The sequence below is a fragment of the Anabrus simplex genome, chromosome 8, assembly GCF_040414725.1.
Source record: "Anabrus simplex isolate iqAnaSimp1 chromosome 8, ASM4041472v1, whole genome shotgun sequence".
NCBI lineage: Eukaryota > Metazoa > Arthropoda > Insecta > Orthoptera > Tettigoniidae > Anabrus > Anabrus simplex.
This window is the reverse complement of record NC_090272.1, coordinates 95,649,767-95,666,134: the sequence shown is the minus strand read 5'-3', so window position 1 is coordinate 95,666,134 and position 16,368 is coordinate 95,649,767. Positions and strand designations below refer to the sequence as shown.

The following is a 16,368-nucleotide window of genomic DNA, read 5'->3' as shown; positions in this document are numbered from 1 at the left end:
TAAGGAAACACGTGGTGTGAGATTAGATGAGCATGGAAAGTGCAACAAAATGGTTACTTGTTACCATGCCAGTTCCTCTTGGACAAGAACTGTGCAGGGGCATTGTCGTTTAGCACCAGCAGTCCTTCCTATGCCACAGCTCAGGACACGTGGCAGCCCTGAAGATGGTTTTCTGTAGTTACTGGTTTTCACTCCAGGCAAATGCAGGGGCTGTGCCTTAATTAAGGCCATGGATGCTTCCTTCCCACTCCTATTCCATCGTCGCCATAAGACCTACCTGTCTTGGTGTGATATAAAGCAAATTATAAAATAATAATGAAGCTTACGATGAATTGAATCATGTAGACATCGAAGGATCTACTTGTTGCTGTTCTTGCTTACAATTGTTCCTTCTAGGATGAACTCCTTTCTTCTGTTGTGATGATAAGAGCGATTTCAGCTTAATCATCTGAAACATCTCACTAGTGAATATGAGTAGTTTTGGCAGACCTTTGTGTGCCCACTGCTTTAAACTGCAACATTCTCGCATTCTACTGCTCTTTCATCTACCTTTCGTAACAGTGACCATGGTTCTGTTTACGTTTTATATAGATAATTGCCTCTTGCTGTCCGTCTCCATAGCATAATGGTTAGCGCTATTGGCTGGTGTTCTTGGAGGCCTGGGTTTGATTCCTAGTAATGCCAGAGATTTAAGAATGGCAGGAGGGCTGGTATATGGTTAAAATGTTACGTGCATCTCACTTCCATTGGGGGTGTGCCTGAAAAGATTTACCCCAACTCGGAATGAGGAAATTTCCAAGTATTAAATTTCATCTTCATCCATGGTGGAGTTTTTGTACATAACAAATTCCAGCTTGTATGGGAAGTTCCACCTTTCTACCACTTTAAAATCTTAGATTTCAATAGCATTAACACCATTTTCTTAAAAAATAAATTGTTATTGTAATCTAAGAAAATCATAAGATTTTTAATGGGGGAAAGGTGGAACTTCCCATACAAGTTGAATCTGTTATATATGAGGAAACTTTATTTGCTGGAACAGGCAGAGAACTATCCTAGCACCATTCTGTGGTGTAACCTATTCTCTATAGTGCATCACAGTGACACATTCATATTCCCGAATACATAAGACCCCCATGAACGGTTTCAGTATTTTATCAATTACATTTTTGCAAGTAGTTACCATCGCGTTGCTGAAGTAATATGCAGTTATTAATCTCAACTCTTTTTTTATCTTGTTTTATTTTTAATTTGCAGAACCTGAACCTCTTTCCCCTACCATTCCTTCTACCCCACATTATGTTGAAGAACTAAAGGAGATAGAAGAGATTAAAGGTATACCAATGTAGGCTTTCATGGCTAGGTACATGGTTTGTGTCAAACATTTCAGAACAGTATAAATAAAGGGCTATGTCTTTGTAATGTGTGAGAGGCTTGTAAACTCAACATTGCTAGGCTTAGCGATCTGTAATTAGAGAGAGAGTTTTGTGTATTAATGTTTTTGTTGTGTGTGAATGTTTCTATATATGTATTTAGTCGTATTTACCGTCTGACAGTATTTTTAATCAACTCTAGTTGTAATGATGTAGGCTTTCTTGTTGGCGTCTTGTAGAAAGATGTAGTAGCCTTCTGGGTCAAGAGACCATCACATTTCAACTAATGTAAGCATTTTATCAACTCCACAGTAGGCCTCGTCAATACGGTCTGCTGGTCAGATGGAATTGATTTATTTTTAATTAAATGAAAGCACAGGCCGAATTTCTGGAGAAATGATACTCGGGTTGAACTGTTACCCAGCTGTTACGTTCAGGCAAGAGCCCAAGGGACTCCCTTTCCAGCCTTAAGGCTTTCACATTCCATGTTCCTGCTGGAAGGTGTGCACAAAATCTACTATATACAGTGTGAACACCGAAGCAGAGGAACAAAAGCATCTCTGTTGTTTTAACCTCCCTGAGAAATTTGCTATTGCCATAGCTTAATATACGAAAGTACTTCCCCATTTGAGGAACTGATGTATTGGTTACCACTCTCCAGTTCGTACTGGTTACCACTCTCCAGTTCCATGCACATTTTCATTGAGAGACAGTACAAATAGAGATGTATTCCAACAACTTCATGCGCAGAGGAGGCTACCTGTGCTTTAATCAAAGTCCTCTTTCAAGACCTTGAAAAAGGGGTGCAATTTTAGATATTGTCCATTCCATCTGACTTCCAGAATATCCTGAGGAGTGTTAATAAAAAATTTAAATGAAGGCCCACCTATTCAATACCACTTCATCCCCATTATGGCAAACTAGCAAAAGTGACAAACTAGGGAATCTGTAGTTCCAAAGTTTTGGTCTAGATTTGATTATTTGTATAATGTTTACCCTCTGACAAAGTCTCACATCTGAAGCTCGTTCTGTATGGCTAACACATAAAACCATTCATTAAATATAAAAATGTACTTGACATGAGTAATCACAACTTTTTTCAGCTCTCCTAATTTTTTGACAATTTGCAGATTCGTTAGTTTGTTGGAGAGGGTGGTATTTAATATGATGTCAAATCACTTATACAATGGGACCGGTTTTGACCCCATTATGGGTCATCTTCAGCCATGGAATACACACTGAGTGGCCAAAAGTCATAGGAAGACACTGAATGTGATGTTAATAATGAGTTGCTTCTCTGCGAGCCCTCAAAACCTCAGCAATGTGGCAAAGCATCCACTCTGCAAGGTGTTGGAATCATTCTGGAGGGATCTGGACCCATGCATCTTGCACTGCTACCCACAATTGCTCTTGTGTAGTTGGTGCAAGGTTCATGGAGTGTACACCAGCATCGACAGCATCCCATAAATGCTTGATTGAATTAAAATCGGGGGATCTAGAGGGCCAGTCCCTGATCATAACTTCACTGGCATGCTCCTCCAACCACCTGCCTGCCACCACAGAGCAGTGACATGGCGCGTTGTCCTGTTACGGCATCTCCATCAGGATACTCTAGGGCCAAAAAAGGGCTGCATATGGACTGAAAGAATGTCCACATAACATGCACCTGCCAGCGCTCCCTGCAGTCTGATAATAGGGCCTAATTGCGACCATGAGGATGTCGCCCAGACCAGAACTAAGCCACCTCCCGCATGGACACAACCTTGTTGACACGCAGAATTCATAGCTTCATGGGGCATACGCCTCACTTTCACACGCCCATCAGCTCTATACAACTGAAACAGGGATTCATCGGACCATACCACATGCCACCGCTGTTTCATGGTCCATTGCCGATGTTCGCGGGCTCATGCACATCATTGAACTGTGTCGAGATGTCAGCAAAGGAACACTAGTTGGTTGTCAGCTGGTGAAGCCTGTGCGGTGCAGTTGCCTACTTACAGTCCTGGTAGAAATGTATTCCTGACTCCTGTCATTCAACTGGTTGGTGATCTGTTTCTCAGTAGCCTGTCGAGCGCCTGGTATGGTTCTGCAGAGGAGACATGATGTCCTTTCAATAAACACCTGTGGTCTTCCCATGCGGCGGTTTACGCGGGTGGTAACGTTCTCTCTGCGATATTGAAGATCCACCTTCACCACTGTTGACCTCAGAAACCCGAATTTGCGTGTAATCTCCGCATTGCTATGACCTGTGTGCCGATGATCATACGTTCAAAGTCGGTTAACTCGCAACGTGTTGACATGTTCACGATACTGATGTCTGTGACAGACTGCTTAGCTTGCTGCAACGCTCATGGATCATACGTGGCACATTTACTAATGGGACACTCCTTCTCGTGACTTTTGACCATTCAGTGTATAGTGCAAATACAATCAAATTAACACTTTAAAAATAGTATGTACATATTACAAATTATTTTACAAAAGAGGCAAAAGATTTCACAGCTTATAATACTATAATCGGTGATTCTAAAGTCTACTAGTCGAATTGTCGTTTGTAACATTGCCATTGGTATTAATCTAAAATGAACAGTCCTAATAAGTAAACCCTATACACGTATAATTAAAATTGGATCTGAGCTGTTACACTGGTGTTGAGAATTAAAATAACCAACTTGTGTGCTTAGTTGGTAACGGTATGCCTTGCTGAGTAACATGTATCGGTGAGAGTTGTGTCAAATGCAACACAGTTGTGTTTTACACACAATGAGTAGACATGAGATGGTAAAATAGAATTATTTGATAGAAGGGACCTTGCAAAACCAAAAGGACTTGAGACAAAATCGTAATTGACGAGCTGTTTGTCAGTGAGATTCGTGCTGAGCAAATAAGTTTGAAAAAACAAGAAAACCAGAATAAACGTGCGTGATAAAAAGGAATGATTAGCTAATCAGAGTTGTATGAGATTTACCCCGTCACAATGTCAAATTATGCACACATACCCAGGAACAAACAACTGATCAAGCAGAGAGGAAGGGATGAAGAGGGGTAGGGGAGGGGGTAGTTAGAGGGGAGGCGTGGCTTCAGTTTAAAGTAGGGCAGATGGATGAGGTGGAATGGGAGGCCACCAAGAGAGTGGCAATTTTCGACACAGTATTTGGAAGATAAGAATTTCATTTTTGGTCCATATTGAACTGAGATTACAATTAAAATAATAATATACTGTATTATGGTTCCACCTATTCAATACAGTAACACTTAGTAATGCGAGGTTTCATCACAAATGGTACCGGTTTCGACCCGAGATCTGGGTCATCATCAGCCGATTGTTCAAAAGGTACAAGATAAAAGCAGTGCACAGATGAATAACAAGTAATGTGGAAGATATGAAGATTATTTTTTCAAGACGAAAGTTTGTGTGGAGCTATATAACACTTGAGTATAAAACACTAGGTTTTAAATGTCTTCAAAATCTTGATGTGAAAATGAATAAATAGCTTGACGTTAAATCTTACAATCATATGTTTGATATATTAAGATGCAAATAGCTAGTTGTCTTGTTATGCAGAAAAGTTGAAATTAAACACCACTGTGAAGAGAAATAAGTAAAACAGAGTGCAGTATTAGAACAATTGAGAATCACAGTTGACAAACGAAGGTATCTTTAAGATAAATGCTTGAGTAGTTCTTGGCTTTGACAGTATGAAAGTGACTGAGGTATGAGCGATGCAAATAATACCATTCCTTATGCAGCCAGTCCCTGTTATGAATGGTGTAAAAATATTGCTCATAGGGTTAGTTGGTGCATGCATTTCAGTGGGCTTGGCAGACTGGTATGTAATAGCAACTTCTGGCTCGGTGAGGAAAGCAACGGGAAACTACCCCACTCCTCATTTCCCTAGTATGCCTCTTCAGTGACGCGTAGGCTGTTTATGGCAGCTGTTGGCGGAGCTTTGGAGGATCAAACCAGCCTTCGGGGAGAATACCCAACATACATACATACATACATACAAGTTTCATTTTCCGTATTGGTTGGATTCACTGTAGAGACAAGAAATGTGTTCCACCTATCAATACTGGTTTATTGTAAATGAATTTACATTATCGGTTCCGGCCCTCCATGGCCATCAGCTAGTACATAATTATATTACAGCCATTAGACAATATTACAAAGATGTTATTGTGTTAGATCATCCGGATGTCTAATGGGGATGAAAATGAAATAAAATGTATTGTAGCAGTATTTTGTCTATGGGGTTTAAAATATCTGTGATCAAAGTGGTAATGAAGGCTAGAGTAAACTAAAACCTATTGAGTGTACATTGGACATATTGAGTACATTAAACATATTAAAATACACAAGGCACAATATAAAACACTTAATAAATTAGGCACACTAAAATATGGTATATATATGTTAAAACGCTTCTTAAAATTTGAAAGTTCGTGTTGCGTGGAGTTTCTTCTTCAATCTTCTTATAGTTTTTGTGCTTTTGTATCTATGTAATTTAGTTGCATGAAGTGATCTTCGAGAATATTCTGTGGCTGATATGTGTCATATTGATTCGTGGTGCAAACCCTTGTCGTGAAATTTTTTAGTACTATGTAATGCAACCGTTGATGTACTTCAGTAAGTTTTATGACAGACTGCAAGACTTGAGTTTAAATCTGATTTAAGAGCTGTTGGTGGCAACACCTCTCGTCTGTATTCGTGTTGTAGTTATTATCTGTACAGATAAGCTAATATAAGTATAGTGTGCGTATGAAAGAATGCCTGGTATGTGTGTGGAAATGAAAGGAGTACTTACTATTGTTGTTGTGGAGGTCGTGCAGCGATGTGTTTGGAGGCTTGCTGTGTTCTACTGTGAGTGCGTCTGGGGCTTATGTTAGCTGTGGAGAGGGATGTAGGTGGAGGGGTAGGAGGAGTGGCTATTGTGGAGGTAGGGGTGGGGTTAGCCTTGTGATTCGTCGGTTTATTAGGGCGTGCTTTATTCTGTTTGTTTACTATTTTGAGATGGTCATTTTTTATTGCAGGAATAGCTTTATCAAAGATGATGCTAGTTTTTTCTGTAATATCATTAATATTATGATTGGGATTGGCGTATTGGTCCGAAGAAATGTAGAAATCTTCGGTTGTGTTGAGCAGAGGCCCCTTAGAGTTTATGTTTAATATCGTCATATCGTTATTGATGTCTGTGAAACTATGCTTGGATTGTTCTATATGTTGGCCTATTGATGAGAAATGGTTGTGTTTTACTGCATTTATATGTTCATTGTAGCGGATGGCGAAGTTTCTGCCTGTGCGTCCAATATTACTTGTGTCACAGTTGTTGGATTTGATACGGTAAACACCTGATTGGTTATATTTATTGATATTGTTGACTGGTTTGGTGTTGTGTGTGGTTTTGAATGCTATTTTCAGGTTGTGTTTCTTGAAAATATTAGTTATAGTATATATATTGGTATTGTTGAAGGTGAATAAGGCATAATCTTTCTTGGGTTTGGCTGTTTTAGTTAATTTGGTTTTTGATTGGGATTTTATTTTGTGAATGATTCTGTTAACCATTTCTTTGCAGTATCCGTTATGTTTGGCTATGTCGTGGATTAATTTTAATTAATTATTTAGATCTTCTATTGTCATTGGAATATTAAAAGCTCTACATATCATGCTATAATAGGCTGATCTCTTGTGTGTGTTAGGATGAATGGAATCATTTTTTATGGTATTTAAAGTGTGTGTGGGTTTCCTGTAGATTTTGTAAGATAAGTGGTTGTTGTGTCTGGTTATTATCAAGTATAAGTAATTTAAGATACGGTTATTTTCGGTTTCGTTAGTGAATTTGATTTGGGGGTCTAATGTGTTAAGTTTGTCTAGTATAGTATCTGCGTCAGTAGATCTATTATCTGTGATTACGAAAAAGTCGTCAACAAATCTACACCAAAAATATATATTATCAATTTTGTTGATTGACGTGTGTTCTAGGTAGTCTATATAAACTTCTGCTAATATTCTGGAGATAGGAGATCCCATAGGTAGGCCTTGTTGCTGATATATGGTATCATGAAATCTGAAGTTGTTATTGTTTATGGCAAATTCAAGTAGATTCACGAATTCACAACTGGGGAAACTCATCATCCTATGAAAATATTATAACTACCGTTACCGAAACAGAACTCACCTTACAGGAAATTCCATACGATATACTGTATGAAGTTAGACATGAAATCAGTAAAAAGATTCCGCAATACATCAGTAACATTCATAATAACAACCTAAACAGTAATACCACCAATAAATCGCACTTAAACAAACTCAAGAACAACATAAAACAGAACAATCTACTAATAACGAAAGCCGACAAAGGCAACACTTTTTCAATCAAACGCCGAGATCCAACCAATAACATACAGAGGAATTTAAAAAATCTACTCAAGAATACACACTTTCTTCTCACTGAAACAGAATCTGCTAAACTTATAACAATGAACCCTCAATTACCATCTGCAAAAGCCTATCCTAAAATACATAAAGAAAATGTACCCATGAGACTGATTATAAACTATAGAGCCAGTCCAACCTATAAACTATCGCAATTCATTGAAAATTTTTTGAAAAAGCATTATTCATTCTTAGCAAATAAAACAATATAAAACTCAATAGATTTTTGCAACAGAACCAAAGAACTAAAGATCGAACAACACCATACTCTTGCCTCATTTGACATAACAAATATGTACCTTAACATTCCCATCAAACAAATATTCAGAATAATAGAATCTAATTTAAAAAACCACAGCAACTTAAGCACCTTAGAAATAGATGTATTCATGAATCTACTTGAATTTGCCATAAACAATAACTACTTCAGATTTCATGATAACATATATCAGCAACAAGGCCTACCTATGGGATCTCCTACCTCCGGAATATTACCAGAAATTTATATAGACTACCTAGAACACACGTCAATCAACAAAATAGATAATATATATTTTTGGTGTAGATTTGTTGACGACTTTTTTGTAATCATAGATAATAGATCTGCTGACGCAGATACTATACTAGACAAACTTAACACATTAGACCCCCAAATCAAATTCATTAAAGAAACCAAAAATAACCGTATCTTAAATTACTTATACTTGACAATAACCAGACACGACAACCACTTATCTTACAAAATCTACAGGAAACCCACACACACCTTAATTACCATAAAAAATGATTCCATTCATCCTAACACACACAAGAGATCAGCCTATTATAGCATGATATATAGAGCTTTTAATATTCCAATGACAATAGATCTAAATAATGACTTTAAATTAATCCACGACATAGCCAAACATAACGGATACTGCAAAGAAATGGTCAACAAAATCATTCACAAAATAAAATCCCAACCAAAAACCAAATTGACTAAAACAGCCAAACCCAAGAAAGATTATGCCTTATTCACCTTCAACAAAACCCATATATACTCTATAACTAATATTTTCAAGAAACACAATCTGAAAATAGCATTCAAAACCACACACAACAGCACCAACACCATACATAACACCGAAACAGTCAACAATAGCAATAAATATAACCAATCAGGTGTTTACCATATCAAATGCAACAACTGTGACACAAGTAATATTGGACGCACGGGCTGAAACTTCGCCATCCGCTACAATGAACATATAAATGCAGTAAAATACAACCATTTCTCATCAATAGGCCAACATTTCGAAGAATTCAAGCATAGTTTCACATACATCAATAATGATATGACGATATTAAACATAAACTCTAAGGGCCCTCTGCTCAACACAACCGAAGATTTCTACATTTCTTCGGACCAATACGCCAATCCCAATCATAATATTAATGATATTACAGAAAAAACTAGCATCATCTTTGATAAAGCTATTCCTGCAATAAAAAATGACCATCTCAAAATAGTAAACAAACAGAATAAAGCACGCCCTAATAAACCGACGAATCACAAGGCTAACCCCACCCCTACCTCCACAATAGCCACTCCTCCTACCCCTCCACCTACATCCCTCTCCACAGCTAACATAAGCCCAAGGCGCACTCGCAGTAGAACACAGCAAGCCTCCAAACACATCGCTGCACGACCTCCACAACAATAGTAAGTACTCTTTTCATTTCTACACACATACCAGGCATTCTTTCGTACGCAAACTATACTTATATTAGCTTATCTTTACAGATAACTACAACACCAATACAGACGAGAGAAATGTCGCCACCAACAGCTCTTAATCAAATTTAAACTCAAGTCTTGCAGTCTGTCATAAAACTTACTGAAGTACATCAACGGTTGCATTACATGGTACTAAAAAATTTACGACAAGGGTTTTCACCACGAATCAGTATGACATATATCAGCTACAGAATATTCTTGAAGATCACTTCATGCAACTAAATTACATAGATACAGAAGCACAAGAACTATAAAGAAGATTGAAGAAGAAACTCCACGCAACACGAACTTTCAAATTTTAAGAAGCGTTTTAACATATATATACCATATTTTAGTGTGCCTAATTTATTAAGTGTTTTATATTGTGCCTTGTGTATTTTAATATGTTTAATGTACTCAATACGTCCAATGTACACTCAATAGGTTTTAGTTTACTCTAGCCTTCATTACCACTTTGATCACAGATATTTTAAACCCCATAGACAAAATACTGCTACAATACATTTTATTTTATTTCATTTTCATCCCCATTAGACATCCGGATGATCTAACACAATAGCATCTTTGTAATATTGTCTAATGGCTGTAATATAATTATGTACTAGCTGATGATGGCCATGGAAAGCCAAAACCGGTACTAATGTAAATTCATTTACAATAAAAAAGTATTGACAGGTGGAACACGTTTCTTGTCTGTATAGTTCTTGAGGTGGCGAAGAAATCAATTTGAAGGTCATATTATTCTGAACCATGGTTGATTTTAATTCCCAGTTTGGTGCGGAAATAGAAAGACATAATGATAATCCACAGCCTGTTTCCAGTCATTCTACCAGGTCAGGAATGGAATGAATGAAGCCCCATCTAGTGGCAGGATAGGAAATGTGCTGGCTGCCGAAGCTTGTCATACTCCTCTGGGGCAATGATAAATGACTGACAGATGAAATGTTAATGGAGGGTGTTGCTGGAATGAAAGATGACAGGGAAAACAGGAGTACCCAGAGAAAAACCTGCCCTGCCTCCACTTTGTCCAGCAGAAATCTCACATGGAAGGACCGGGATTTGAACCACGGTATCCAGCCGTGAGAGGCCGGCACGCTGCCGTCTGAGCCACGGAGGCTTCCTACAAAGACATGATGAGTGTAATAAAAGCTAATTTAGATGAGGAAGAGATTTTAAAGACAATGAATTGATTGAGAAAAATATAATATATAACTTGCATTGCACAGCATGATAGAGTGAGGGGCTGAATTTGGAAATGTGTAAGAGAGCGTAAAGGGAGAGGGGAAGGAGAAGGTGGGGAAGAGGGAAAGGGGAGTGAATTTAATCTTTATATCTGCTACGTTACTTGTTATTCATCTGTCCATTGCTTTTATCTTGTACCTTTTGAACGATCAACTGATGATGACCCAGATCTGGGGTCGAAACCGGTACCATTTGTGATAGACTTGTGATGTAACCTCGCATTACTAGGTGTTATTATATTGAATAGGTGGAACCATAATATATTATTAATTTAATGGTATTTGGAACGTGGGGATTGTTGTGGGGATTTTTATTCTTGTTGGAACTACATTTATTGTAAATCTGAATGATTGTATCATATAGAACATTATATTTTTCCAAGATTTCATTAAGATTGAAGTTTGGATTTGTATATTGATTTGGATGGATGAAACAATTTTCTATAATGTTGAATGAAGCAGCCTTATTAGGTACTTTTAAGTATTTCCAAATCTTGTTCAGTAGATATAAATTCATGATTTAAATCCTGCATATGCTGACTCATAGCAGAGATCCTTATTATATTTTCTAGCATTGACATGTTCCATATACCGTGTCGAAAAACTTTTACATGTTTGACCAATTTCGTGAGGCTTCACGCCTACTACAATATTTTATTTGTTGACTGAATGTTGTTATAGAAATTGACTGCATTATTATAGTAGTAGTAGTTTTGTAGGCTATTCTATGATCACACTTCTTAAAAATATTAAGGTATATGGTATTCCAATTCATCCAGAGATTTTTAAACAGAAATTGTTTTCTTGCCAAAAACTCCATAAAAATACCACAAAACTGGTTAAAAAAATTAAGGATATTAAAATTCAGTCACATAATTATTTCCACTCTTTCGATGTAACTAATATGTCTCCCAGCATTCCGGTTAACAAAATTTGTGAAATTGTCAATAGTACCTTAATAAAATATAGTAAACTCAGGCTGCATGAAATGGAAGAATTCATGACTGTTTTGAAATTAATTTTGTAAAATAATTATTTCTGTTTTAATAACCCAATTTATCGGCAGAATTGTGTAGCGATGAGACTGCCAGCCTCTGAAATTTATATGGGCAGTTTGGAACATACTAAGATCTTCAGTGATCCATCCTTTAGCAACATAGTTTTCTGGGCCAGATATGTTGACGACACCTTGGTCATATTGGATGATAATATCAAGGACGTTTAGCATAGTCAATAGAGCCTTCATCATTTCCCTATCTAAAAGACATCTGATGGAGGAATTAAATATCATTCATAACACTGCCAAAAAGAATGGATACAATAGGCATAAAGTGAAACATCGCCCTTCGTCTACTCTATCTAGAGAGAAAGCAGCAAAAACGACTTCCTCAATTTTTACTTTGGACTTTTTTTTCCACAAGTTGTTTTATGGCACACCAACACAGATAGGTCTTACGGCGACGATGGGACAGGAAAGGGCTAGGAGTGGGTAGGAAGTGGCCGTGGCCTTAATTAAGGCCTGGGGCCTATTCCACAAAAGTATGGTCTTGTACATTACAAGTTACTAGTGTGGGTTCTTGTAATGTATGGAGTTGTACATTTCTGTTCCACAAAAGATTGAAAGTCTCTTGTATATTACCAGTGAATTGTTACAAGTTTTACAAGTGACGAGGTATCAATAAACATACTACGTCATAGCATGAATCAGCTGTTTATCTTCGTATTCCATTCGTTGAATTAGGTTATGCTTGCCGCATTTATCTTAATATCGTATTTTAAGGTAACTTATGCAGCAAAGATTCAAAGAACTGTGAATTTCGTAAAGCTTCAGTGTTATTTTTCAGGTTATTTCTTTGATGATTGGAAATTACTCCGTTATCACCCATTCTGTTATTCCACGATCCTCGCATGTGCTCCATGATAGTCTGACAAACCCACCTTTGCCACCTTGGTCTGTCCTTAGGAATCAGATGCTGCTAATAACGATATTCGGCCACCAAACTTGTTACCTACGAAATTGCAAACTCTGCATGATTTGTTAAAATGGTGTCAAGAGAAAAGAAGTTATTCATTTTGAGGGAAATAGAAAGAAGGAAAGATATTATTTTCGGTACATTCAGCGAGAGTCTAAAAAAAAAAAAAAAAAAAAAAAAAAACTCATGGAGCTTTTGAGGGGAAAAGTTGGATTAATGATTGGAATGAATTGGAATTAATGATTCCAGGAATGTCCTTCTTGGAACATGTTTGTTCAGTATTTTCAGGGTTTCCACTTGTATTTTCCTTAACCTAAAACGCTCATTGTATTCAAATAGTGTTAAACTGGAAGTTTATTCTTTCCCTATACAGACAGTAGTTTTAATTTTCATTACCATCACTATCACTACTGCTAGACCACATATTTATCAAAATGTATCTGAAATAAGTATATTTAAATAGCACTAGTACATTCATATATTATTGTCCTTTCACTGGTAGAAAATACTTCCCAGTTCACTAGTAAGTTGCAAGTACTAGTACTTTCGTGGAACACACCCATAAAAATTCACTGGTAATTTGTAAGTATGGAGTAGTAAAGTACAACTGTAGAAAATTCTTTTGTGGAACAGAAACTCTGGTATTTGCACTAGTTACTAGAGAATTTACTTGTAATGTACAAGACCATACTTTTGTGGAATAAGCCCCTGGTGTGAAGTATATATGCCAAATATCTAATATTTCTAAGAAGTATGATAATAGCCTAAAAATCTAATAATAATAATAATAATAATAATAATAATGCCATCAGTTTCTAATAACACAATCAGTCAGCAAATAAAATAATGAGTGTGAAGCCCCATACATTGGTCAAATGGGTGGGAGTTTTTCGACCCGGTATTTGGAACATGTCAATGCTAGAAAATATAATAGGTTCTCTGTTGTGAGTCAGCATATGCTGGATTTTTAATAATGAATTTACATGTGTTGAACAAGATTTTGAAATACTTACAAGTAGCTCAGGGTGCTTCACTCAACATTGTGGAAAATTGTTTCATCCACCTGGATCAATATACAAACACGAACTTTAATCTTAATGAAATGTCAGAAAAATCCAACATTCTATATGATACAATCATTCAAATTTATAATAAATGTAGTTCAAACAAAAATCAAAATCCCCGTTCCAAGTACAGTCTTTCGTCCCTCTCTCAGTGGCCTTCCATTCCACCTCATCCATCTGCTCTACTTTAAACTGTAGCCACGGCTCCCCTCTAACTACCACCCCCTCTTCGTCCCTTCCTCTCCGCTTGATCAGTTGTTGTCTGTTCCTCTGTATGTGTGCATAATTTGACATCGTGAAGGGGTAAGTCTCATACAACTTGGATTAGCTATTGTTCCTTTTTATCATGCATGTTTATTCAGGTTCTCTTCTCTTTTCCTTACTTGCTCAGCATGAACCTTATTGACAAACAGCTCATCAGTTATGATTTTGTCTCGAGTCCTCTTGGTTTTGCAAGGTCCCTTCTATCAAATTATTCTATTGTACCATCTCAAGTCTACTCATTGTGTGTATACTTGTTTAAACACGACTGTGATGCATTTGACACAACTCTCACCAAAATAAGTTACTCAGCAAGGCATACTTTTAGCAACTGAGCACACAAGATGGTTATTTTAATTTTCAACACCAGTGTAACAGCTCAGATCCAATTTTAATATTCTACTATATGTGTATAGGGTTTACTTATTAGGACTGTTCATTTTAGATTAATACCAATGGCAATGTCACACGACACATTTCAACTAGTAGACTTTAGAGTCGCTGATTATAGTTTTATAGACTGAGAGATCTTTTGCCTCTTTTGTAAAATAATTTGTAATATGTACATAATATTTTTAAAGTTTTAATTTGATTGTATTTACACTATATATTGTCAGTTTTAGTCCATGGCTAATGGGATCGAAACAGGTCACAATGTGTAAGTGATTTGACATGATATTAAATGGTATTAAATAGGTGGACCTTCATTTTAATTTCTTATTAATGTGAACGTTTGTCAGTACGGATCATGATGAAGTTTATATCATACGATATCCTGGGAAGCACAATAAAGGACTCCTGCGTGACAGAATTCCGGCTTCTCAGTCTCCACAAACCGTGAAAGTAGTTTGTGGGATGTAAAATCAATAATATTGTCCTGCAGTTGGTGAAATGTAGCCACTCGGCAAAATGCCCCAAAGACATCAACTCGTGGTAATGACATTTTTGTTGTATGACCTGTGAAATGTTTGAACTAGCATTATTTGCCTCCAGATTGATATGATTGAATATTTGTTGTATTATATTAATATACTTCTTTGATTATTCATATAAATGGACAGACATGTGGAAGAGTGGCCAGTGTTAAGTATTTCTTAATTTGAAGGCTTGTCTGTACAAGGTGAAAACTACAAGATTGCTCTTTTCCTCCCTTTTATATTATGTGAATTTCTGTCATGGTACTATTCTCTCTCATCAGAAGTTGCCCTGTTATCAGTTATCATCTTTTCCCCTTATCCTGCTCTTGACATGCCGGGGTATTCATGGGGCTTCTCCACCTTTCTCCTTCCATCAATCTGTCCCAGCAAGTTTTTTCTTCTTGCACTCCTTATTAAATCGATCTACTTTGTTCTAGGTCTTGCTCTCTTTTCCTCAAAGTTATTGCTGCATAATGCTTGCACCTATTCTGTAATTTTATTTTGGTAATACTGTTTTGTTTTTTATTTGCAGAGGAACTGGCATACTTGGCTAAACAAGCTGGTGTTCCCCCTGAACCTTGAAGAACATGGTTGTAATTTAGTTTTTATTATTACTGTATAGATTGTATATGAAATAAATACACATTTGTTGTAATATATCGTTCTGAATGAAATGTATTAAAAGTGTTTTCAATCCTAATGAAAGTGACAGCTAACTACATTAAAATGGCTCTTCACCAAAAGTATTCCCAAGTTCATGGATTGTTCATTGTCATTTGCTTAATGTTGTTGCTAGACATTTAAATAGGTTTGGAAGTGTCTATTCTAACAGGACCTACAATTGAACAGATTTTGTTGAGACTCTAGTCTATGAACCATCCATTTGGTCACTTATTTTTGAGGAATCCTTGGTCATATGAATGCATATATGGTTTGTTTCAGATATATTTGTTATGCTATGTGGTGTAATCGCCTATAACAATATTGTATTCTGGTAGTAGCAACATTCTGGAAATATGAAGTGTTCCTTGGATATATTTGAGTAGTTTAAGCACATGTAATAAGAATTCTATATAACTTGGCTTCTGTTTAGAGATGAAGGGTTACTTGTTTTGTTCCTTTCCAATTCTTATAAGGAATAAGCTGTCATTGTATAGAAGAAACTCGTAAGTAAATTTAGGTATGAGCAAACAGATCCCCACCAACATTTTACAAATGATCCTGTAGGGGCCCATTACTTGACTAGTGATGTTTGTGAAATTCTCCAGTCAACCATTAGAGGCTACTATCTAATGCCTGTTCCATTTCGAATCCGCCCCT

At 36.8% G+C, this 16,368-nt stretch overlaps 1 protein-coding gene across 1 annotated transcript in view; it reads left to right on the top strand.

Moving 5' to 3' along the window:
• Nucleotides 1-15,753, top strand: part of ATPsynE (ATP synthase, subunit E) — a 43,906-nt gene extending 28,153 nt beyond the window's left edge. The window contains exon 3 of the mRNA XM_067152380.2: nt 15,581-15,753. Within this exon, the coding sequence (XP_067008481.2) occupies nt 15,581-15,630 (50 nt within the window). The 3' untranslated portion in view covers nt 15,631-15,753. The remainder of the gene's footprint in view (nt 1-15,580) is intronic.
• The last annotated feature ends 615 nt before the right edge of the window (nt 15,754-16,368 follow it).